We start from the raw sequence: 26,237 nt of genomic DNA, 5'->3' as shown, positions 1-26,237 counted from the left end.
CATTTAGGTCACCACAGAGCACCGAGGAGAGTTCCCTGTGCTGTACAGTAGGTTCTCATTAGTTATCTATTTAATACATAATAGTGTATATATGTCAATCACAATCTCCCAATTCATCTCACCCCCCCCTTCCCCCTTGGTATCCATACATTTGTTCTCTACGTCTGTGTCTCTATTTCTGCTTCACAAATAAGATCATGTATACCATTTTTCTAGGTTCCATAGATAGATAGATAGATAGATAGATAGATAGATAGATAGATAGATAGATAGATATAGATAGATAGATAGATAGATATCACATTAATATATTTTTCTCTTTCTGACTTACTTCACTCTGTATGACAGTCTCTAGGTCCATCTACATCTCTGCAAATGACACCGTTTTGTTCCTTTTTATGGCTGAGTAATATTCCATTGTATATATGTGCAACATCTTCTTTATCAATTCATCTGTTGATGGACATTTAGGTTGCTTCTATGTCCTGGCAATTGTAAATACTGTTGCAATGAACATTGGGATGCATGTGTCTTTTTGAGTTATGGTTTTCTCTGGGTATATGCCCGTAGTGGAATTGCTGGGTCATATGGTAGTTCTATTTTTAGTTTAAGGAAACTCCATACTGTTCTCCATAGTGGCTGTATCAATTTACATTCCCAACAACAGTGCAAGAGGGTTCCCTTTTCTCCATACCCTCTCCAGCATTTATTGTTTGTAGATTTTTTGACGATGGCCATTCTGATTGGTGTGAGGTGATACCTCATTGTAGTTTTGATTTGCATTTCTCTAATAATTAGTGATGTTGAGCAGCTTTCCATGTGCCTCTTGGCCATCTGTATGTCTTCTTTGGAGAAATGTCTATTTAGGTCTTCTGCCCATTTTTTGATTGGGTTGTTTTTTTGGGTTTTTTTTGCGGTATGCGGGCCTCTCACTGTTGTGGCCTCTCCCGTTGCAGAGCACAGGTTCCGGAGGCACAGGCTCAGCGGCCATGACTGACGGGCCTAGCCACTCCACGGCATGTGTGATCTTCCCGGACTGGGGCATGAACCTGTGTCCCCTGCATCAGCAGGCGGACTCTCAACCACTGTGCCACCAGGGAAGCCCTGTTTGTTTTTTAATATTGAGCTGCAAGAGCTGTTTATATATTTTGGAGATTAATCCTTTGTCCGTTTATTCATTTGCAAATATTTTCTCCCATTCTGAGGGTTGTTTTTTCGTCTTGTTTACGGTTTCCTTTGCTGTGAAAAAGCTTTGAAGTTTCATTAGGTGCCATTCGTTTATTTTTGTTTTTATTTCCATTTCTCTAGGAGGTGGGTCAAAAAGGATCTTGCTGTGATTTATGTCATAGAGTGTTCTGCCTATGTTTTCCTCTAAGAGTTTTATAGTGTCTGGCCTCACATTTAGGTCTTTAATCCATTTTGAGTTTATTTTTGTGTATGGCGTTAGGGAGTGTTCTAATTTCATCATCCAATCTATTCTTGAACATACTCCAACCCAGCTAAGCTGACATGTTGCAGAATGTATGTCTCCCTGTGACTGCCTTGTACTGATTTTTGTATACATCAGTGACAGTGAGATGTGCACAATTTGCTAGTAGCTATCAAAATATTAAAGCACATACCACCTGACCAGCAGAAATACTAACAAAAGTGTATTTTAGTAAGTGTTCTCACTGACACAAACTGTCCAAGCAAATTGGATGATCATTGTGGTCACTGTGGAGATACTGTAGGGGGCACTGTTGCATCAAATGGGAGAGTGGACTTGAGAGCTCAAAATTCTTATAAGCTCTTTTGTTTAGCTATAGGAATAGAAGGGAGCAGTCTTTCTGGTCTCACTTTATTTTACTTGTCTTTCCCTAGGCAAATGCTACCTATTTCTATGGAAGGAATCAAGATCAAGTGAGCATCAGGAGCCTTCACATAAACCCTGAAGTGTTTGGGGCCACCTATTATGATTATGCTGGGGAGGAATGAATTCATCATGCCTCCCACTTATACTGCATTTAAGAGTTCACATAATTCTGCAGTTACAAAGCCTACAGAGCCTGATAAAAGGAGCAATTGTAACAACAGGCACCACCACTGGTGCTGTGCATATGACTGCAACCATGTTTGCAGACTCAAAAGAGAAACACACCCCAGCAGGAGCAGCCTTCCTAGATCCAGGAGGAAGTACAGTCAGCATGGTCATAGTGGTTGCTTTCAACATGTCTTAATATTGTTGTTAGCAAGGACTGCAAGTCCTCTTGTCCTCAGAGGGTACTTCTAGCCCATCAATAAGAGCTGTTGGCATCTCCCCATGGTGCAGCATGAGTATGGTGATTGCAGGAGCAGAGACTGCTGGCAAGCATGTTGCAAAACAGCTAAAGACTTAGTATCCAGACCCCTCATCTCAACCTTACCGAGTGAAGGCTACATGAGTGAACAGGATGGTGAACAGAGGGTCTCCACCCATCAGGACTGACTCTTTAGGAAAGAGCCTCAAAGCCCTGCACTGCACATGGTGCAGAGGTGGACATTTCATCTAAGATGGTGGAGGAAAGCAATATCATCCACCATACAACTCAACTCAAATTCTCTGCTCTAATAACATGCTCTATTAACAGGAAAGGGTAGTAATAAAACTAAATAGGGATTTACAATCAGGCTCTGAACTATCTGTAACCTTCCCTTCACTTGATATTGTGATTAAATGAACAGATGACAGAATAAAATGCTAAAGATTACTCTCAAAGATCCCGATCCATCTATGATCTACATTTATTAGCCAAAGAAAATTCTAAAACTTCCAAAATACATAACCAGGGACAGAAGCAACCAATAGGAGGCAGGACAAGGTAAATTAAGCCTAGAAAGCAACATGACATCAAAGTTTTAAACTATAAATGTATTAAGCTATACTAGTGTGCCAACCATTGCACATTAATTTTGTTGTGCAATATAATAAAGTATTTTTATAGTTTTGCACCATCACACATTAAACATTTTATTGTAATTATATAGATATATGGATGTGTGTGTGTGTGTGTGTGTATATATATATATATATATATATACACACACACACACATATAAATGTTAAAGGGGAGCTCATCACAAATTGAGAACATTAGTAAAAGAAGGCTAGAAGAGAACGCTGGTAAAAGAATTCTACTTTTGATTTGTTAGATTGAAGACATTAAAAAAAAACATACTGCATCTCAAGTAAATTTATAGATTTAATGCAGTAACAATTAAAATCCCAATAAGAATACTTTTTAAACTTGACATAGTAATTATAAAATATAAATTTAAAGAGCAGACAATGTCAGTTAATAGTTTTAATACAATAATGATTTCTCCTGCCATATATATGTACAAATATCAAAAGGGGGGTCATTGTTTTTAAAAATAGGAAAATTAAGAGGTTCAGAAGAAACCCCACGCCAAACAGGATGAAATATAATGAAAGTAATGGGAGTTATTGCCAAATGGAAAGTCATAGAAAAACCATGTATCAACAAGTTAAAAACAAATATAGAGCCATATTTGAAATTTGTTAAAAGGAATTCTGGATGAAATGGATCAAAAAAATAAGACCAAGAAGTTTAATGAATTTGATAGTTTAAAAAACTACACAACATACGCTCATACAATATTAAGAAAAAAAGAAAAGCTGCAGGCTGGGAAACATTTTATGGTAAATGTAACTACTAAAATAGTAATACTCAATACCTATTGGAGCAATGCAAGTCTCCACAGAAAAATAGTCAAAGAAAAATATTTTAAAATTGTAAACCAAAAGCAAGTTACTACCAAGCCTACTACCAAACCTAATAAAACAAAATAAATTAAAATTAAAAAAATAAAAGTAAATGTTAGTAAGGTAATGGAGAACCCAGATACAGCCATATATTACTGATAGCTTAGAGCCCTACTATTTTATAAGAATTCTACTTTTAAAATAAAAAATACAAAGGTGTTAATTTTATAAAACAAAAAAATAGGTAAAAACATTCAATTATTGGTAAATTGTTAAGCAGATAAGAGAATATTAATAAAATTAAAACCTATGTTTCTTAATTTCCTTTCTCGTACACCCTTCTGTATATGAGGTAAAACTCTACACGTAAAAACTTTAAGTGAAGAAATGAAACCCTACAGAACATACACATTTGTTTATTATTTAATTCAACTACTACTTAATTCTGACAACATGCCAGGAACAATGTTGGCATTAGATCGGAGACACCAAGCAACACATAGTCTCTACCTTTATGGATCTCATAGCCCAGTATATATTGATAATAATTCTTTAATGGTTAGTATAAATTGTCATAAAGTTCTATAAATAGTTCATATTAAGGTGAAGAGTTTCTTTAAGTACTATATGCTGATTTGATTATCCCAGTTAGTGTGCTACAATAAATTTATATTGTAATTTGGGTGGCTGTGATCAAATTATGACATACATGTAAAAACATGTAATGGTTTCTTAGACAAATCTGTTTCATATTTGTTGCAAAACAGAAAATAATATTTTTGAGATATGATGAGTTATTTTCTGTCCTAGATTATTTTTGCACTCATGTTCTACGTGGCTACATATACATACCTTTGCCATTACACCGTTTTTCATATTAAGTGCTTTTTCGTCTTCATGTAGAGATATTTTCTTTGTGGCTTCACATTTCCTAATTCTGTTTGGCTTATTTTATTTATTTCTGAAACTCCTCTAAGGGCTCGCAGACCACAGTACACAACAAAAATTTGAAGGTGACACAACAGAATTAAAAGTGACTTAATGAGTAGTGAAATGATTTCAAAATTGTAAATGATGTTTTAGTGTTCTGGTCTCATTTTTGAATTGTAGTGCATAATCTTCAGTGGCACACATTATTCTATGATATTCCATTGTGCTAAGAAAAATAATCACTGCTGCTTTTAAAGAGCTTTCATATGCTTCCTTTTAAATCATTTTTATTATTATTTAAATATAAATTGTGATTTAATTTCAAAATAGCATTTTTTAATGAAATATTTCCAAATCATAGATAGTAAAACTTCATAAACAACTCAATTTTTCTGGAACTAGCATCATGACAAAAATAAAACAAGCACAAAAATTTATATAGACTATGTGTTTGCATATGCATACATGTACAGCTAATTACATAAGCATTTTACTGACCTTCAACTGAAGAAAAATTACGAAGTGAAGAAGACACTAATTGGATTTGCAGAGGGGAAGAAAAGAAATTTACTTAAAAACATAGGCAACCATTTTTATGTTTTATTGTACCTTAAGAAAGCAAACCATTACCTGTGCAAGAATGGGGAAGCCAAGGTTCCTACAGCCATTACAAGGAGTTAATGCTTCCCAGAGTCCTGAGGGCCCACAAGTGTTTTCATCATCATCTTCTTCTTCCACTTCTCCTGGCGACAAATTTATTGTAGATGAAGTTCTCTGAAATTAAATTTATATGTCTATATTAATTATATCAATGTATATATTATATCAGTGTCATTTAGATATCTTAACATCAATTAAATTACATAAATTTCTTATGGTGTATGTTAGCAAGCAGTAGTCAGCTTAATTCTAGCCATAGTTATGTGGCTGTGCCACGTGAATCAGCCAGAAAGCATGTATAATTCAACTCGAAGTTGAAAGTGAAAGAAAACTGAAAGTGAAAAAGCTGGATGAAAAAGACTGGTAAATTACAAAGTTTGTATTGAAGAACAGGACATGGAAATGACCCAAGAAAATACAGGAATAGCAACAAATGAGAAAAATATTATGATTTCTAATGCAATCAGAGAAATAGCATGAAAATACTTTATTGAAACAGGAATTGATAAAAAGCCCATTTTTCACTATCACCAAAATGATAGTCTCCTTTCTGAAAAAACATGAGCTTCATAAAATTTTGTGTTATACATATAAGAGGGGTAATACTTTTAAAATTAATAATAGGACTTCCATGTTAAACATACATATTTACTTTTACTACTTCCCAAATCCCACTTAAATGACAGCAAAACTTTTGTAAAAATGGTCTAAACCATAAGGACAAGGACAACTGGAGGGATGTTAGCAGATGAGCAATATCAAGAAAACGTTTAGATAATGATAAACAGATGATTTATCAAATTAACTTAGCAAACTTGAGAAAACTGAAAACAAAGTGCCTGCAAGGAGGAAGAATAAGAAGCAGATCTATTCATGATTCAACACCCTCAAAAGGGGTTAAGAATTAGAGAGACTGACTACCTGTGAAGGTGTAGGTGCTGGTGGAGCTGAAACAGAATGGAAACTCCACCTCAGCCAGCTGAGAAACTAAACCTTTACCACCTGACAAGAAATTGGAGGTTTACATTCTGATGAGGTTGAAGCAAAGGGATTATGAATTTTAAGAATCTATGTACAATAAGCCAAGGGGTGCCTCGTTAAAAACAATGAAATTAAGTGAACATCTATGTAGTAAATGAAGATTCTCAACCTACCCCAGTGCCTTCCCACATTTGTCTTAGAGAACATGAGAGCTAAGTTCATATCCTCCAGGTAGGATCCAAGAATATATTCCTCTCTGCAAAAATGGACCTCTCAAGAAAAGTGATCTGTACGTATTTAGGAAAATGGTGGGGCATCTATGCCTTAATGCCTACTGTGAAGCCCCCTCTCTACAAACTCCATCCACATAAACAGTTCCTAATTTTTTAGTTAAATATGAACAAAAACACAAGGATCACCACATATTGGAAGGAAACCTTTAAAACAAGGGTCCCAACCCCCAGAGACCCCTGTTAGGAACTGGGCCACACAGCAGAAGGTAAGTGAGCGAAGCTTCATCTGCCGCTCCCCATCACTCGCATTACCGCCTGAACCATCCCCCTCCCCCCATCTGTGGAAAAACTGTCTTCCATGAAACCAGTCCCTGGTGCCAAAAAGGTTGGGAACTGCTGCTTTAACAGAACAACATAAATATACAGAAAAAAGTTATAAATAATATCCGCAGAGAGATAGAAGATATTTGCATCCCTAAAACAAGAACAGAATGCTACAAAACAAATAAATGCATAAAATCCAATAGAACCGCTGGAAAATAAGTCACAGCAAATTTCCCAGAGGACAGAACAAAAGATCAAAAGACATTAAAAGTTAAGAAAATTAGGGGATCAAGCGAAGAATGCTTCATGTAAAGGTGAGAAGAAGTTGTCAAAGTACAAATGCAAGAAATTTTGTCAGAACTGAAGAAAAATTCCACATTCAAAGAGCCTGCTGAATACTCAGCAGACTGAATTTTTTTAAAAAACTGGAAAGACAGTAAGTTTGTCTAAAAATATTCAGAATGTAGTGTTCAGTGTACAACATTGATAGATCATGATTACTGAAGTTAGTAAAGATAGTTTACATTCTGAATTATAAATAGCACCCACCTCCCCCCAAAAGCTGTTACTTTTAAAAACAGAAAATAAGACTTCATAAAATGACTGATTTTTATATTCACATCTTAAATTTCCCTTTATCAATTTTCAATAACTGAGAAATTGTGAACTTCAGTAGTCCTTCAATCAGTTACTGTCTGTAAGATACAATAATAACAATAGCTACAATCTATTGAACACTCTATTATTCATTATTTTAATTCACACAATGCTTTTAGGCCAATACTAAACTAAGGCACAGAGAAGTCAAGTAAAACCCAAGGTCAAGAGCTGGTAAGTGACAGAAAAAGGATTCTAATCCACACTACCTGACTCTAGAGCATGTATATGTTTGATCAATGCTGTCTACAAAAATGAACAGAATGATCAAATGGGCATCTCCTTCACCAACTAATGATCAGTCACTGGTCTGACCATCATGGTTGACACGTACGGCTCTATAAATGATTACATACTTGGCTAAGAATTATCAACATTTTATAGATTAATCAGTTTTCTTCCTCTGTCTCTTTCTCCTCCACAAAGAAAAACTCTGCTTATGTCTCTCCCCAGCTCATAAATCTCCAATTATTTCCCACTGTACAGCAAATAATATCAAAATTCCTTAATATGGCTCAAGGTTTCATGATCAAACTATTTTTCAGTTCTTTTTCTTACTCTATTTTACTCACCCCAGACTATACCCAAATGGAATTGTTTACCCTTTCCTAATCTGTTCCATGTTTTGTTCATGCCCCCACCTCACTTCTCCATATAGCTATTGTACTGGTTAAGAGTTTAGGCTCTAAAATTAGTCCTGGATTCAAGTTCTAACTCTCTTACTTATTAGCCTACTTAGTAGTGTAATTTTCATCAGATATGACCACTGTCCCCCTCACTTACCTCACCTATGCAGTGGGAAAATAGTACAGTAGTACCTCCCTCAGAATTTTTTCCTGATAATAAGGTAATGAATATAAAGTGCCTGAAACATAGTAAGGTTTCAGTAAATATTAACTACTGTCTTTAGCTATTATTCTCTTATAATCCCATTGATTCCTCAAAATACAGTTCAGATTTCACCTCTTACGTATATTTTCCAGATTTCCCACAAATAGAAATGATGTTGCTCTCTTCTGAACGTCTATAGCTCTTTCTGAGAGTTTGTGTATTGTGTTATTTCACACACACTTTGAGATGATAGACTGCATCGTCTCTCTGGCAAAGAGCAAAAGCCTTGAAGTCAAACAAACATACATTTAAGATATACAAAGAGATATACATTCCTGGCTCTGCCACATGCAAGTTGTGTGACTGAGCAAATCACATAATCTTACTAATCCTCAGTTTCCTCAGCTGCAAAGCAGGCATAATAACAGTTCTTACTTGATAGGGCTGTATGCGGATAAAATTAGTTGCTTGACAGCAACTGGTTCATAGAAAATAAACAATAAATGTTGCTTTTTTTAATTAAACTTTATCCTGAAAGAGTTTTATACACACACACACACACACACACACACACACTCACTCACACACATACATACTCAACTTACTTATCCAACTTAATTGTAAGTTATCTGAAAGTAAACATGCCTTATTCACATTTGTATCTCTTACAATGTGTTGTGCATAATGTAATGTAATAATTATTTATTAAATAAATCATTAAATGAATTTCAAACTAACATTTTCATCTGACTACCTAAAAAATTTTACTAACATTAAGAGGTGTATATAATTGCATCACAAATCTCATTATTCTTATTTTAGTTTTATTTTATATTAACCATTGCCAATAGCATTAGCAGAAATAACAAAATTTATCAGTGGTTTAGTACTGCCCCCTAAAGTCAGTATAGATGTTAGCTGTGTACAACCATAGTTCTCCACTTCACTGGTTTACAATAAAAGATGCCTGGGAAAGATTTTATCAAACTAAATTATATATGGGAAAGAAGTTACATAAACACACTTAAGTTCACAGTTTCCTTTATTTCAAATGCCTTTCAAACTTTTTACTTGAGATCCAATTGTGTTCCTAAAGTTCCAGATGCCAGGAAATTCTTCCACAGAACATAAACCTAAATTTTCATAGTTTGGACCTATTAGCTTTCTGGTTAATGCACAGTAATTATGCAGAAGAAATACTAGACAAGTTCTACATTGTTTCAGAGGATAAAAGTCATAATACAGAAATACTGTGGGGAGACAAATTTGAGCTCAATCAACGAAAAATACTTCTAGAATAATTACATCAGTCTAACATTGAAGAAATGGAATTTCCTTGTGATGTAAGATATATATATATATTATGTATATAAGAAATATATATAATATTAAAATTATGTTACACAAAAATGTTTTATGTAAATATTTTAATTACACATATTATAATTGTATAATTATACACAATACATTATATCATTTTCACATATTTTATGTTAAACATAATTATGTTTATATAATAACTATATATAGCATATAACAACTATGCTATATGTTACATATAAAAACATAATTATATAATAATTATATATGGTTTATAGTTCAGAAAATGTTTTCAGATATGGAATAGCCCAATAAAGTAGGATAGGAGTTATCCCTATTTACAAGTGAAGAAACTAAGGTTCACAATGTTACTCAATTTGCAAGGTCATCCTACAAATGGCGGCAGATTATAATACAAGTCCTCTGACTCTGGTCCTATAATCTTTCTATAACACTACTAATTAGAAGAAAGTTTCTAATTACTAGAGCTCTTCAAAGGGACAAGAAATATTCAACATATTCAGAATATCGCAAAGGAATTTCTGTGTTATGTTACACTTTGTAATTGATGGCCTTTAAACTCTTTTTTTTTTAACTCTAAAATTCTGTAAGTCTAAGCAGCTAAAGTGTATACAGTTCAGTAAAAGGATCAAGGACCAGGTATGATCCAACAGAGCCTCTTTAATCCTCTTTGCTCAACTCCTGAATGCATGTCTTTAGAAATATAGTGACGGTAGGAAAAGGGAAAATCCAAGGATGCCCATGTCCTGTCCAAAAGTCCCTGGAGGAAAATCAGAAACCTAGGCTGCTCGACATAGCCAGGATATAGGAGAGCAATGTGTGAGTGGGGAAATGGGATGATGGAACGAGACAAAACTTTCCCTCATCCTATCAGAAATGCAAAAACCAAATTAAAAAGTAGGAAATCAGCCTAATAGAACCGTCAAATGCAAAGGGACTGGGCAAATAGACTCCAGGAAGGAGGCAACCGTCAGAAATGGAGAGCAAACAAAGGAAGAACACTTGGAATAGAAGTCAGCAATCTGGACTGCAAGTCAGCAAGTCTTTTTGTCTTTATTTTTCAAAACTGAAATTGATTCATTAATTTTTTTTTTTTTTTGCAGTACGCGGGCCTCTCACTGTTGTGGCCTCTCCCGCTGCGGAGCACAGGCTCTGGACGTGCAGGCCCAGCGGCCATGGCTCATGGGCCCAGCCGTTCCGTGGCATGTGGGATCTTCCCGGACCGGGGCACGAACCCGTGTCCCCTGCATCGGTAGGCGGACTCTCAACCACTGCACCACCAGGGAAGCCTGATTCATTAATTTTTAACGAAACTTAAAGTAATACATGTTTATTGTAAAACAAATCATTCAAAATAAAAAGTTATAAAAGAGAAAGTGAAGCTTCCCTAACTTCATTCCCAATGTAAACATTCAGTGCATATCCTTCCAGATTTGTACTCTTGTCCGATGCTTCTGTCAGAATAAATTAATAAATATGCAATTGTATGCCAAAGTGTACTATTACTTTAACTTTCTATATATTTTCAACATTTCTACAATACTCTCCACACTGTGACCAGAGAAAAAAATTTCTTATATGAGAATGTGAAAATGTTACCCTTTTCCTTAAAAACTGGAAAAGACTATTACATAGTCTTTCATTGTTCTTTGGATGAAATTCAAAATTCTTAACATGATTCAAAAGGCTGTGTATGATTTGCCCTTACCTACCTCTCTAGTTTTGTCCCACTGCCACCATTCTTCCTCCCCTTTGCTCATAACATTTAAACACACTATGCTCTTTCTCTTGAATATACCAAACTTTCTTTTATCTAGAACTTTATATAACTAAGCACATAAGGTTTTCTCTTCCAGAAGCCGTCAGCTGTCTCCCAATATAAGAGAACACCTAGCCCTCTTTTTCTATAGTAATAGGACCCTAACTTTTAGTTGGGCACATGTCTGCTTTGAATACAGACCACATTTCCTAATCTCTGTCACAGCTACATGTGACCGTGTTGTTAAGTTATAACCCTGGGATATAAGAAGTGTTCTTAAAGTAATGGGGCATGTCCTTCTTCCTCCCTTTCCTCCTTCCGCTGATTGGAATGCTAATGAAATGGCTGGAGCTGGCACAGTCATCCTGGACCATGAGGGATCCTTGGAACTAGAGGACATACATAGTAGAACAACAAAATAGAAGAATACTGGGTTCCTTATACTGATGAGCTCTACCATCCTTGGACTGCCCAGCTCTAAGTTTTGCAAGTGGAGTGAAATAAATTTCTTTTTAAGCCGTTGTTATTTTGGATTTTCTGTTACTTGTTACTGTACCAAATCCTAATAAATAAATTCCTGGAGCACTCTCTTCTCTTGTCTTCATCGGGATTAATCTTATCTGTGTTCTAGGTATGAACTTAATTCACTCCCTTTGATAGTCCTTTTTGATGTCCCAGTCAAAATTAGTTTCCTTTCTTACATGCTTTCACGGCACCCTGATATTTTTACAGTAATTATCACAAATAAAATGTTTACAGCTACTTATGTGACCTTGGTTCAATAACTGCTTTCCTTACTGGATTACAAACTGCATAACTGCAGAGATTCTGTTGGTTTAGATACCACAAGCCCAGTACTCAGCACATTAAAGTACTTTCCATTGCATATGTGTTGACTGAATAAATGAATGAGTGAATGAATGAATATCAGCTTTCCCTCAAAAATATTTTAATAATGTGAACATTCTCACCAATTCTAGGAGACACCAATTTAACTGTAACCTTGAACTTAGTGTCCTTTACCTTCTGACTCCACTGTATTCACTTGCCCTCATTGTATTCATCCCATATTCAAACTACTGTACAACTCAGCATCTACTTGATTTCATTAAAGAATGCATTTATTACCAACCATTAGTGAGCAATTTAGATTCTACCAAAAACTCTGCAGTGGAGAAGGAGAATAAGCTTTAAATTGCACAACTTAACCTCTCCTCCTCCCCAACAAATATTTGTCTCCTTGTGATGATGGCTGGGTGGAAGGGTGCTTTTATCTCCTTTGGGGTCTATTTCTTCCCACAGAATTTTTTCATCTGCTCTTCAAATTCCTCTACCTTTTATAACACAGAGCAATGTAACTCTAGTATACACCTTATCTCCAAACTTGCACAGCCAATCTCATTATACAGGTGATCTTACTCAAGGGTTATTAATTTCTGTCAATTTGAAAGTCAACAACAAAAAAGCTGTATCAATGATTTTTGTTTGTTTGTTTTGGGCTCACGGGCCTCTCACTGTTGTGGCCTCTCCCGTTGCGGAGCACAGGCTCCGGACGCCCAGGCTCAGCGGCCATGGCTCACAGGCCCAGCCGCTATGCGGCACGTGGGATCCTCCCAGACTGGGGCATGAACCCGCGTCCCCTGCATCGGCAGGCAGACTCTCAACCACTGCGTCACCAGGGAAGCCCTATATCAATGATTTTTTATAATGCTTTTAAAGTTGGGGATCTAAGGGCTTACTGGGACACTGAGAGAGAAGGGAAATTGTAAAATGTTAAGCTGTTTCATTTATACCATAACTAATGATCAAACCAATAAAGGTCAGTGATCACTTCACTCAAAAAGCAGAAGACTCGTTTATCTTAAGTTCAGTCCTGACAAAGAGATCACACGCCACAGTTTCATGTATTACGGATGCTCAGAAAGACTAGTGTCAAATACAATATTTTCATCAGCTTATTAACACTAAACCTCTGCTTAAAATTTTCTGAGGATAACTCCAATGTTACCCTATACTAACTTCTCACCACAGTCATTTGCTCCACGTTAGTGAAATTCACAATAGATGCAATATTTAAGTCTTCTGAAAAACGAAATTTCTCTCAGATTTATTTGCAGTCACCTATGAATCCTAAGATGCATTTATATCTGCAAGGAAAAGGAAGGAAGAAGAGAAACAAGTCTTTATGCCAATAAGTACACTGAGTCCACCTCCTAGCATCCACACACCAAAATAATATTACTGTGCATGGTGATATTTTAAACTTGGGGATTTGCCAGTATTCACATTTATTGAAAGACAGAATTGCTATTAAAGCAAGTATTTTAGTTGCAAGGAATACTGAAGAATAGATTAAGGAGAGCTGTTCTCTTTTTAATAGTACATGAGACATTCATCGTAATTCCTCTAAAATGCTCAGTTCCAACACACTGTGTCCCCACCTGCTACCTCTTTACATAGCCAACATTCTTCGCATAATCATCTGGGAAACTTCAAAGAAGAATGCATTTGGTTTGCTATTCTACTTTAATACAATCAATTTGTATGTTCTTATTATCTTTTAAAACTTGTTCATTTATCTGACTCTGGCTTAATAATACTGTTTATTATTGCAAAATTAGAAAGAAGTCTAAACTGATGTCAGGTTTATGTGCAAGAGGTCAACACTAATTTCAAAAATGTTAAGGCTACTTTAGAAAGTTGACTCAAGCTTATTTTTTCAGCAAGACTTAGTATAAGAGGCAAAGTATGCAACTTTTGGAAAATAAACTGTCCTTCACGACAGTTCATTTTATATAAACAAATACTATTTTTCAAATGGTTTCTTTTTAAAATCAAATTTATTAAGGTATTATTTGCATACATAATATGCACCCATTTTTAATGTACAGTTTGATAACTTTTGATAAAAGCATACACCTGTGCAATCATCACCTTATACTCATTCCCTGTCAGTACTCACCTACCCCCTGGCTCCAGAAATCTTTTTCTGTCACTCTATTATACAAGTCTTTCCTAGAACTTCACAAAAATAGAATCACGATGTATACACTTTAGGTCTGGCTTCTTTCGCTCAGCATAATGTGTTTGAGATACATCTCTATTTTTCATGTATCAGTAGTTTATTCCTTTTTAATACACAGTTGTAGTCCACTGTATAGATATATCAAAACTTATTTATACATTCTTCCTTTGATAGACATTTAGGTTGTTTCCAGTTTGGGGCCATTATGAATAAAGTTGCCATGAACATTCATGTATAATTTGGTATGTGGACATAAGATTTTGTTTCTCTTAGTTAAAAACCTAAAATGTCAGGGACATGGTTAAGTGTATCTTAAACCTTTTAAGAAATTATCAAAATGTTTTCCAAAGTATTTGTATCATTTTACATTCCCATTACAGTTCTAGTACCTCCAAATTCTTGGCAACACTTAATTTAGCCATTCTAACAGATGTGTAGTGCTGCCACACGGTGCTTTTAAATTTCCATTTCTGTGACTGCCAATGTGTTAAGTATCTTCTCCTGTGCTAGGAGGCCATACACGTTTTTTTTGTGTGAAATATCCTTTCAAATCTTTTGTCTATTTTAAATTGGGTTAATTTGACTTCTTACTGTTGAATTGTAATAGGTTTTTTAATTCAACAACGGCTCTGTTCTTTTTAGAGCCGTTTAAGGTGCACAGCAAAATTGAGAGGAAGGTACAGATTTCCCATATACCCCATGCCCCTACACATGCAAAATTCCCCTCTTTATAAACATCCCCCACCAGAGTGGTACATTTGCTACAATTGATATTAATGAACCTACACTAATATACTATAATCACACAAAGTCCATAGTTTATATTACAGTTTACTCTTGTACATTCTAAATGTTTAGACAAATTTATAATGACATATATCCATTATTATGGTAACATACAGAATATTTTCACTGCCCTAAAGACCTATGTTCCACCTATTCACCCTCTGAACCCAACCACTGTTCCTTTTTACTGTCTCCATAGGTTTGCCCTTTCCAGAACATCATAAAGTTGGAATCATACAAAATGTAGCCTCTTCAGACTGGCTTCTTTCATGCAGTAACATGCATTTAAGGTTCCTCTGTGTCTTTTCATGGCTTTATAGCTCATTTCTTTTTAGTTCTAAATAATATTCCATTGTCTGGATGTACCACAGTTCATCCATTTACCTATTGAAAGACATCCTGGTTTCTTCCAAGTTTTAGCAATTATGAATAAAGCTGCTATAAACATCCTTGTTCAGGTTTTTGTGTGGACATAAGTTTTCAACTACTTTGGGTAAATACCAAGAAGCAAGATTGCTCTGGATCATATGGTAAGAATATGTTTAGTTTTGTAATTACTGTCTTCCAAAGTGGCAGTACCATTTTGTATTCCCATCAGCAATAAATGAGGGTTTCTCTTGCTTCACATTTGAGCTCCACATCTTGTGCCAGCATTTGGTGTTGTCAGGCTTCTGTATTTTAACCATTCTAGCAGTTGTGTAATGGTATTTCATTGGGTTTTATTTTTGTTTTGTTTTTTTAAATTAATTAATTTATTTAATGGCTGCGTTGGGTCTTCATTGCTCTGCACGGGCTTTCTCTAGTTGTGGCGAGCAGGGGCTACTCTTCGTTGTGGTACGCGGGCTTCTCATTGCAGTGGCTTCTCTTGTTATGGAGCACAGGATCTAGGCACATGGGCTTTAGTAGTTGTGGCACGCGGGCTCAGTGGTTGTGGCTCGCAGGCTCTAGAGTGCAGGGTCAGTAATTGTGGCGCACAGGCTTATTTGCTCCGTGGCATGTGGGACCTTCCCAGACAAGGGCTCAAACCCGTGTCCCCTGAGTTGGCAGGCGGATTCTTAACCACTGCACCACCAGGGAAGTCCCTCATTGTGGTTTTAATGTGCATTTCCCTCATAAAATATGATATGGAGCACCTTTGCATATGCTTATTTGCCATCTGTATATCTTCTTAAGTGAGGTGTCTGTTAGGCCCATTTTTTAGTCAGGCTGTTTGTTTTCAAACTGCTAAATTTTAAGAGTTCTTTGTATATTATGGATAACAGTACTTTATCAGATATATGTTTTACAAATATTTTCTCCCAACCCCAGGCTTATCTCTTCTTTCTCTTGACCCTTTCACAGAGGAGAAGTTTTAATTTTAATGAAGTCCACCTATCAATTATTTCTTTCATGGTTCATGCTCTTAGTATCGAATCTAAAAAGTGATAACATAACCAAGGTCATGTAGATTTTCTCCTATGCTATCATCTAGGAAGTTTACAGTTTTGCCTTTTACATCTAGGTCTGTGATCCATTTTGAGTTAAATTTTGTGAAGAGTGTAAGGTCTGTGTCTAGATTCATTTTTTGGCATTTGGATGTCCAGAGTTTTACGAGTTTTTCTTAAAAAATACTCTATATGCTGGGCATACATCCTTTGTGTTATTTATGTAATATCTAAAAAATATACGCCTACTCCAAAGTCACAAAGATAGTCTCCTATATTTTCTGTTTAATATTATTTTTACATTTCTGGTCTTTGAATCACATTGAGTTACTTTTCACAAACAGTATGAGATAAACGTTGAGGCTCATTACATCTCCACAGAATGTATTTTTGTTATTGGTTTTGTGTATCTGTTTTTCTGTGTGTGTATCTGTGTGTTAAATATACCTGGTGAGTTTGTTTTCCAGGGCAGAGAAGTTAAATTGTTTATTAGGTTTTATAGGTTGTAACAAACCCTGATAGCAATTTTCCAGGCCTGTGGTCTTGGTTTATAATTGACTCATGCTCAGGATAAGTTTAGATTTAGGTTACTTTCTAATCCTAAATGCATCTTCATCAATTTTGCCTGTCACAGTGAAAATGACTGTGTGCATACTTGACGGAAGGAGAGTCTGGATGAAAGCTTCAGAAACAAACCTTTGAGGTTAATCCTCTACCTCAAGGCCCAACTTTGACCCAGTGGATTTAAAGTCAAATTAAAATAAATACTACTATCTGAAACATATCCTTTCTCAGGGGTAACAGCTGGTAAAAGGAGAGATCTATATCTAACTTAGATTTACATTCCTAGTATCTAGAGTACTATGTATTGTGTATTATGTGCTCAAGAGCACCAATAAATGCTTTTTTATTGAAACATTTCACTAATTTACACTAGCAAAGGAAATAAAAACAAATCACATTTTCCTAAAAAAAAAAAAAACTACCTTTAATAACCAGCTTAATAATGCTGAGTGTTTTTAAAACCTCTTTATTGAGATAATTTTTTTAAATAAAAAAAGAACCTCCCAAATGCACCAGGACAAGTTCAAAAACATGGCAATATCCTGGAGCCTGAGCAACATTCTTACCATCTGCCAGCATTTAACCAACTCTCCAAGATCCAAGATCAAATATCTGAATTGAAATGCCTGAGCCATATCCTATCTAGCCAAAGCACTAAACTCATACTAGTTGGTCATCTGCCTGGGATCCTAATGTGGCAGGAATCCAGGACAATCAAAGACATCAGCAATTTCTGATTTACCAGATGCTACTGTTGATTCATTCCCCAATGTTCCACTTTGATCATCCTAATGGTGAACTAATTTCATCTAGAAGAAAAAAAATTTTTCTGCTCCTCAGCTATGGATTTCCATCATCTGAAAACTCCTTTCAAGTACACACAACTCTGACCAAACAAACTACTCCAAACAGATCTTACCTCATACCATTAAATCTGTCACTTACAGAACCTCAGAGTACCATCCTGTCAAAGCCTCTTCCTGGGGAAGCCTGCATCTAATAACTGGTCATTGAAGTCCAGCCACCTCCTCCACATCTAGAACAACTGTGAAGGGCCACCTAAGTTTCAGATCTCCCTGTGATGTTGGTCAAGCAGTGGGACCATCCAGTGGGCTGCAACTACATCTTCTCCAATGAGGTCTGAATCACAACCTTGTGGAGAGGAGCACTCTTCCAAGTTTGTCCTCCCTTAGGTACTCTTCCTCAGCAATAAATTACACTTATATTTTGTTTCACATCTTTATAATTACTCCCATCATAGCTTATTAACATTTTATGTTAAACTTTGCCTGGGTGAATTACTGTGTGGCATCTGTCTCCTAATGTGACCCATTTAGTAAGGATAGCTCCAAGTATGCACCATGGCTGAAAGCAGAAAGCAATGAAGAGTGCTGGATCCTTAAAAGTTTAATCAGCTACTTAAAAGCAGACTGAAGAACTGGAGATTTTCACACCAAGAGATATATTATTTAAGGTACTTACAAGTACAGCCCTTGGCTGGTGTCTGAGAACTTGGATTTCTGAGGAAGTACCATAACTCTGACAGGAGCGACTCAACATACCTAGACTGTTTGTGAAAACAATGATTTATGTTGACCATCTGATTTCCTATGGAAGTCTCAAATTTTGATACATCCTAGGTAGAGGGTGTCTACATGACTAGCCCCCAATAAATATCTGGGATCCGAGTCTTTAATGAGCTTCCCTGGCTGGCAACATTTCACAATGTTGACACAACTCATTGCTTGCAGAAGTAAGTGCATTCTGTCTGACACCACTGGAAGAGAAGCCTTAGAAGCATGTGCCTGCTTTCCTCCAGACTTCATTCCATGCACTTTTTCCCTCATCTGATTATTCTTTGTAGTCTTTCACTGTAATAAATCATAATTGTGAGTAGAATTACTTCCTAAATCCTGCGAGTACTCCTAGTGAATTATCAAACCTGAAGGTGGTCTTGGGGGACCTTCAACACAGAAACACAGGTAAGGAATGATAAGAAAAGCAAAGGGAAAGGTTGAGGGAAAGACACAAATAAACCTTGAAATAAGAGAAGAATGCATTATAAAATTTAAATTATTTTTGGAAGTTTCTAAGAGCCAAACCCATTTTACATAGAATCAAATCAGTGCTTCCATCACCAAATTGGAGAAACTGGACATATCTACAGGAAAAAAAAATTAAAAGGAAGAAAAATTGGTATATCAAAAGAACTGAGAACACTGGTCTAGCCTAAAAACAGGTAAGCCTAGATAATAAGCCCAAGCAGTGGGCTCAGAGGAAACAATCAGAGACAGAATAGAAGAAAACTTAGCAGAATCAAGAAACATCAGGTCTACAGCAAAAGCCTCAAAAAATTAATGGAAAAGATTCATATCTAGACATACTGTGGTAAAATCTCTTAATTCTAAGAAAAAAGAAGTTCTTCAAGCTTTCAGAATGTGCACTCACGTTGCCTACTGCACCAGTCAGAATTCTTACAGGCAAACATCAGAAAATGATTCTGGTTAAGTAAAGCAGAAAATACAGTTATGTAAATATTGGGTAGCTCTCAGAATCAATGACAAAGAAGCCTAAAAAATCAGGCTCTGAGAGGAGCTTCAAGATGGTGGAAAAGTAAGATGTGGAGATCACCTTCCTCCCCACAAATACATCAGAAATACATCTACATGTGGAACAACTCCTACAGGACACCTACTGAACACTGGCAGAAGACCTCAGACCTCCCAAAAGGCAAGAAACTTCCCACATACTTGGGTACGGCAAAAAAAAAAAAGAGACAAAAGAATAGGGACAGAACCTGCACCAGTGGGAGAAAGCTGTGAAGGAGGAAAGGTTTCCACACACTAGGAAGCCCCTTCGCGGGCGGAGACTGCGGGTGGTAGAAGGCAGAGGCTTTGGAGCCACGGAGGAGAGCGCAGCATCAGGGGTGCAGAGGGCAAAGCGGAGAGATTCCCACACAGAGGATCAGTGCCGACCAGGACCCATCAGCCCAAGAGGCATGTCTGCTCACCTGCTGGGTGAGCTTGGGCTTTGGAGGTTGGATCCCAGGGAGAGGACTGGGGTTGGCTGCGTGAACACAGCCCAAAGGGGGCTAGTACACCACAGAGAGCTGAGAGGGAGTCCGGGAAAAAGTCTGGAGCTGCCAAAGAGGCAAGAGACTTTTTCTTGCCTCTTTGTTTCCTGCTGTGCGAGCAGAGGGGATAAAGAGCGCCACTTAAAGGTGCTCCAGAGACGGGCGTGAGCCGTGGCAATCACCACGGACCCAAGAGACGGATATGAGATGCTAAGCATGCTTCTGCAGCCACCAAGAAGTCTGTGTGCGAGCACAGGTCACTATCCACACCTCCCCTCCCAGGAGCCTGTGCAGCCCGCAACTGCCAGGGTCCCGTGATCCAGGGACAGCTTCCCCGGAAGAACACATGGCGTGCCTCAGGCGGGTGCAACGTTACACCGGCCTCTGCCACTGCAGGCTCGCCCCACACTCAGTACCCCTCCCTCCCCCCAGCCTGAGTGAGCCAGAGCTCCCGAAGCATCTGCTCTTTTAACCTCGTCTTGTCTGAGCGAACAACAGACGCTCTCAGGCAACCTACACACAGAGGCGGGGCCAAATCCAAAGCTGAACCCCAGGAGCGGTGAGAACAAAGAAGAGAAAGGGAAATTTCTCCCAGCAGCCTCATGAGGAGCAGACTGGATCTCCACAGTCAACTTGATGTGCCCTGCATCTGTGGAATGTGTGAACAGACAACGAATCATCCCAAATTGAGGAGGGGGACTTTGGGAACAATGATATATATTTTTTTTCCCCTCTTTCTCTTTTTGTGAGTGTGTATCTGTATGCTTCTGTATGTGATTTTGTCTGTATAGCTTTGCTTTTACCATTTGTCCTAGGGTCCATCTGTCTGTTTTTTTTTTTTTTTCACTTAAAAAATTTTTTTTCTTACAAATTTTCTTTTTTTATTTTAATAACATTATTTTATTTTATTTTATCTTCCTCTTTCTTTCTTTCTTTTTTTCCTCCCTTTTATTCTGAGCCGTGTAGAGGACAGGCTCTTGGTGCTCCAGCCAGGCGTCAGGGCTATGCCAATGAGGTGGGAGAGCAAAGTTCAGGACACTGGTAAACCAGAGACTTCCCAGCTCCACGTAATATCAAACGGCAAAAATCTCCCAGAGATCTCCATCTCAAAGCCAAGACCCAGCTGCACTCAACGACCAGCAAGCTACAGTGATGGACACCCTATGCCAAACAACTAGCAAAACAGGAACACAACCCCACCCATTAGCAGAGAGGCTGCCTAAAATCATAATAAGGCCACAGACACCGCAAAACACACCACAAGACGTGGACCTGCCCATCAGAAAGACAAGATCCAGCCTCATCCATCAGAACGAAGGCACTAGTCCCCTCCACCAGGAAGACTACACAACCCACTGAACGAACCTTAGCCACTGGGGTCAGACACCAAAAACAATGGGAACTATGAACCTGCAGCCTGTGAACAGGAGACCCCAAACACAGTAAGTTAAACAAAATGAGAAGACAGAGAAACACAGAGCAGATGAAGGAGCAAGGTAAAAACCCACCAAACCTAACAAATGAAGAGGAAATAGGCAGTCTACCTGAAAAAGAATTCAGAGTAAAGATACTAAAGATGATCCAAAATCTTGGAAATAGAATGCAGAAAATATAAGAAACGTTTAACAAGGACCTAGAAGAACTAAGGAGCAAACAGTCATGAACAACACAATAAATGAAATTTAAAATTCTCTAGAAGGGATCAATAGCAGAATAACTAAGGCAGTAAAAGGTTTAAGTGACTTGGAAGATAAAATAATGGAAATAACAACTGCAGAGCAGAATAAAGAAAAAAGAATGAAAAGAATTGAGGACAGTCTCAGAGACCTCTGGAACAACACTAAATGCACCAACATTCGAATTACAGGGGTCCTAGAAGAAGAAGGGAAAAAGAAAGGGACAGAGAAAATATTTGAAGAGATTATAGTTGAAAACTTCCCTAATATGGGAAAAGAATAGTTAATCAGGTCCAGGAAGCACAGAGAGTCCCATAAAGGATAAATGCAAGGAGACACACACCAAGACACATACTAAGCACACTATCAAAAATTAAATACAAAGAAGAAATATTATATGCAGCAAGGGAAAAACAAAAAATAACATATAAGGGAATCCCGATAAGCTTAAGAGCTGATCCTTCAGCAGAAACTCTGAAAGCCAGAAGGGAGTGGCAGGACATATTTAAAGTGATGAAGGGGAAAAACCTACAACCATGATTACTATACACAGCAAGGATCTCATTCAGACTTGACAGAGATATTAAAACCTGCACAGACAAGGAAAAGTTAAGAGAATTCAGCACCACCAAACCAGATTTACAACAAATGCTAAAGGAACTTCTCTAGGCAGGAAACACAAGAGAAGGAAAAGATCTACAACAGCAAACCTAAACAATTAGGAAAATGGTAATAGGAACATACATATCGATAATTACCTTACATGTAAATGGATTAAATGCTCCAAACAAAAGACACACACTGGCTGAATGGATACAATAAAAAGACCCGTATATATGCTGTCTACAAGACACCCACTTCAGACCTAGGGACACATACAGACTAAAACTGAGGGGATGGAACAAGATATTCCATGAAAATGAAAATGAAAAGAAAGCTGGAGTAGCAATTCTCATATCAGACAAAACAGACTTTAAAATACAGAATGTTGCAAGAAACAAGGAAGGACACTACATAATGATGAAGGGATCAATCCAAGAAGAAGATAGAACAATTATACAAATATATGCACCCAGCATAGGAGCACCTCAATACATAAGGCAAATACTAACAGCCATAAAATGGGAAATTGACAGTAACACAATCATAGTAGGGGACTTTAACACCCCACTTTCACTAATGGACAGATAATCCAAAATGAAAATAAATGAGGAAACACAAGCTTTAAATGATACATTAGACAAGATGGACTTAATTGATATTTATAGGACATTCCATCCAAAACAACAGAATATACTTTCTTCTCAAGTGCTCATGGAACATTCTCCAAGACAGATCATATCTTGAGTCACAAATCAGGCCTTGGTAAATTTAAGGAAATTGAAATCATATCAAGTATCTCTTCCGACCATAATGCTACGAGACTAGATATAAATTACAGGAAAAAACCTGTACAAAATATAAACATATGAAGGCTAAACAATACACTACTTAATAACCAAGAGATCACTAAAGAAATCAAAGAGGAAATCAAAAAATACCTAGAAACAAATGACAATGAAAACACGATGACCCAAAACCTATGGGATGCATCAAAAGCAGTTCTAGGGCATCCCTGGTGGTGCAGTGGTTGAGAGTCCGCCTGCCACAGCAGGGGACATAGGTTCGTGCCCCGGTCCGGGAAGATCCCACATGCTGTGGAGCGGCTGGGCCCGTGAGCCATGGCCGCTGAGCCTGCGCGTCCGGAGCCTGTGCTCCGCAACAGGAGCGGCCACAACAGTGAGAGGCCCGCGTACCGAAAAAAAAAAAAAGCAGTTCTAAGAGGGAAGTTTACAGTAATACAGTCCTACCTTAAGAAAAAGAAACATCTCAAATAAACAACCTAACCTTACACCTAAAGAAATTAGAGAAAGAAGAACAAAAAAAACCCCAAAGCTAGCAGAAGGAAAGAAATCATACACATCAAATCAGAAATAAAGGAAAAAGAAATAAAGGAAATGATAGCAAAGATCAATAAAACTAACAGATGGTTCTTTGAGAAGATAAACAAAACTGATAAACCATTAGCCAGCCTCATGAAGAAAAAAAAGGAGAACACTCAAATCAATGAATTAGAAATGAAAAAGGAGAAGTAACAACTGACACTGCAGAAACACAAAGGATCATGAGAGATTACTACAAGCAACTATATGACAATAAAACGGGCAACCTGGGAGAAATGGACAAATTCTTAGAAGTGCACAACCTTCCGAGACTGAACCAGGAAGAAACAGAAAATATGAACAGACCAATCACAAGCACTGAAACTGAAACTGTGATTAAAAATCTTGCAACAGGTCAGGAAACTTACACAAGCCTCTTAGATAGCCTCATCCACCAGAGGGCAGACTGAAGAAGCAAGAACAATCCTGCAGCCTGTGGAACAAAAACCATATTCACAGAAAGACAGACAAGATGAAAAGGCACAGGGCTATGTGCCAGGTGAGGGAACAAGATAAAACCCCAGAAAAACAACTAAATGAAGTGGAGAGAGGCAACCTTCCAGAAAAAGAATTCAAACTAATGAGAGTGAAGACGATCCAGGACCTCAGAAAAAGAATGGAGGCAAAGATCAACAAGACGCAGGAAATGTTTAACCAAGACCTAGAAGAATTAAAGAACAAACAAACAGAGATGAACAATACAATAACTGAAATGAAAACTACACTAGAAGGAATCAATAACAGAATAACTGAGGCAGAAGAACCGATAAGTGACCTGGAAGACAGAATTGTGGAATTCACTGCTGCGTAACAGAATAAAGAAAAAAGAATGAAAAGAAATGAAGACAGCCTAAGAGACCTCTGGGACAACATTAAACGCAACAACATTCGCATTATAGTTGTCCCAGAAGGAGAAGAGAGAGAGAAAGGAACAGAGAAAATATTTGAAGAGATGATAGTTGAAAACTTCACTAACATGGGAAAGGAAATAGCCACCCCAGTCCAGGAAGCACAGAGACTCCGAGGTAGGATAAACCCAAGGAGAAACTCGCCGAGACACATAGTAATCAAATTCGCAAAAATTAAAGACACAGAAAAATTACTGAAAGCAGCAAGGGAAAAAAAACAAATAACATACAAGGGAATACCCATAAGGTTAACAGCCGATTTCTCAGCAGAAACTCTACAATCCAGAAGGAACGGGCATGATATACTTAAAGTGATGAAAGGGAAGAACTTACAACCAATATTACTCTACCCAGCAAGGATCTCATTCAGATTCGATGGAGAAATCAAAACCTTAAGCAAAAGATAAGAGAATTCCACACCACCAAACCAGCTCTACAAAAAATGTTAAAGGAACTTCTCTAAGTGGGAAACACAAGAGAAGAAAAGGACCTACAAAAACAAACACGAAACGATTAAGAAAATGGTCAGAGGAACATACATATCGATAATTACCTTAAACGTGAAAGGATTAAATGTTCCAACCAAAAGACACAGGCTTGCTGAATGGATACAAAAACAAGACCCATACATATGCTGTCTACAACAGACCCACTTCAGACCTAGGGACACATACAGACTGAAAGTGAGGGGATGGAACAAGATATTCCATGCAAATAGAAATCAAAAGAAAGGTGGAGTAGCAATACTCATATCACATAAAATAGACTTTAAAATTAAGAATGTTGCAAGAGACAAGGAAGGACACTACATAATGCTGAAGGGTTCTATCCAAGAAGAAGACAGAACAATTATAAATATATATGCACCCAACATAGGAGCACCTCAATACATAAGGCAACTGCTAACAGCCATAAAAGAGGAAATCGACAGTAACACAATAATAGTAGGGGACTTGAACACCTCACTTTCACCAATGGACAGATCATCCAAAATGAAAAAAAATAAGGAAACAGAAGCTTTAAATGACACAATAGAACAGATACATTTAATTGATATTTATGGGACATTCCATCCAGAAACAGCAGATTACCCTTTCTTCTCAAGTGTGCATGGAACATTCTCCAGGATAGGTCACATCTTGGGTCACAAATCAAGGCTTAGTAAATTCAAGAAAATTGAAATCATATCAAGCATCTTTTCTGACCACAACTCTATGAGATTAGAAATGAATTACAGGCAAAAAAACGTAAAAAACACAAACACATGGAGGCTAAACAATACGTTACTAAATAACCAAGAGATCACTGAAGAAATTAAAGAGGAAATCAAAAAATATC

The 26,237-nt window shown here is 37.2% G+C and overlaps 1 protein-coding gene across 6 annotated transcripts in view; it reads right to left on the bottom strand.

Annotated features, from left to right (window-relative positions):
- Positions 1-26,237, bottom strand: part of ANKS1B (ankyrin repeat and sterile alpha motif domain containing 1B) — a 1,163,439-nt gene that overhangs the window by 841,718 nt on the left and 295,484 nt on the right. For all 6 annotated transcript variants that reach the window (XM_060164617.1, XM_060164618.1, XM_060164622.1 and 3 more), the window contains exon 9: positions 5,306-5,449. In XM_060164617.1, the coding sequence (XP_060020600.1) occupies positions 5,306-5,449 (144 nt within the window). The remainder of the gene's footprint in view (positions 1-5,305; positions 5,450-26,237) is intronic.

This window comes from Lagenorhynchus albirostris, chromosome 11 (assembly GCF_949774975.1).
Source record: "Lagenorhynchus albirostris chromosome 11, mLagAlb1.1, whole genome shotgun sequence".
Lineage (NCBI taxonomy): Eukaryota > Metazoa > Chordata > Mammalia > Artiodactyla > Delphinidae > Lagenorhynchus > Lagenorhynchus albirostris.
Note: the sequence above shows the minus strand (reverse complement) of the source record. Positions and strands in the feature narration are given on the sequence as shown.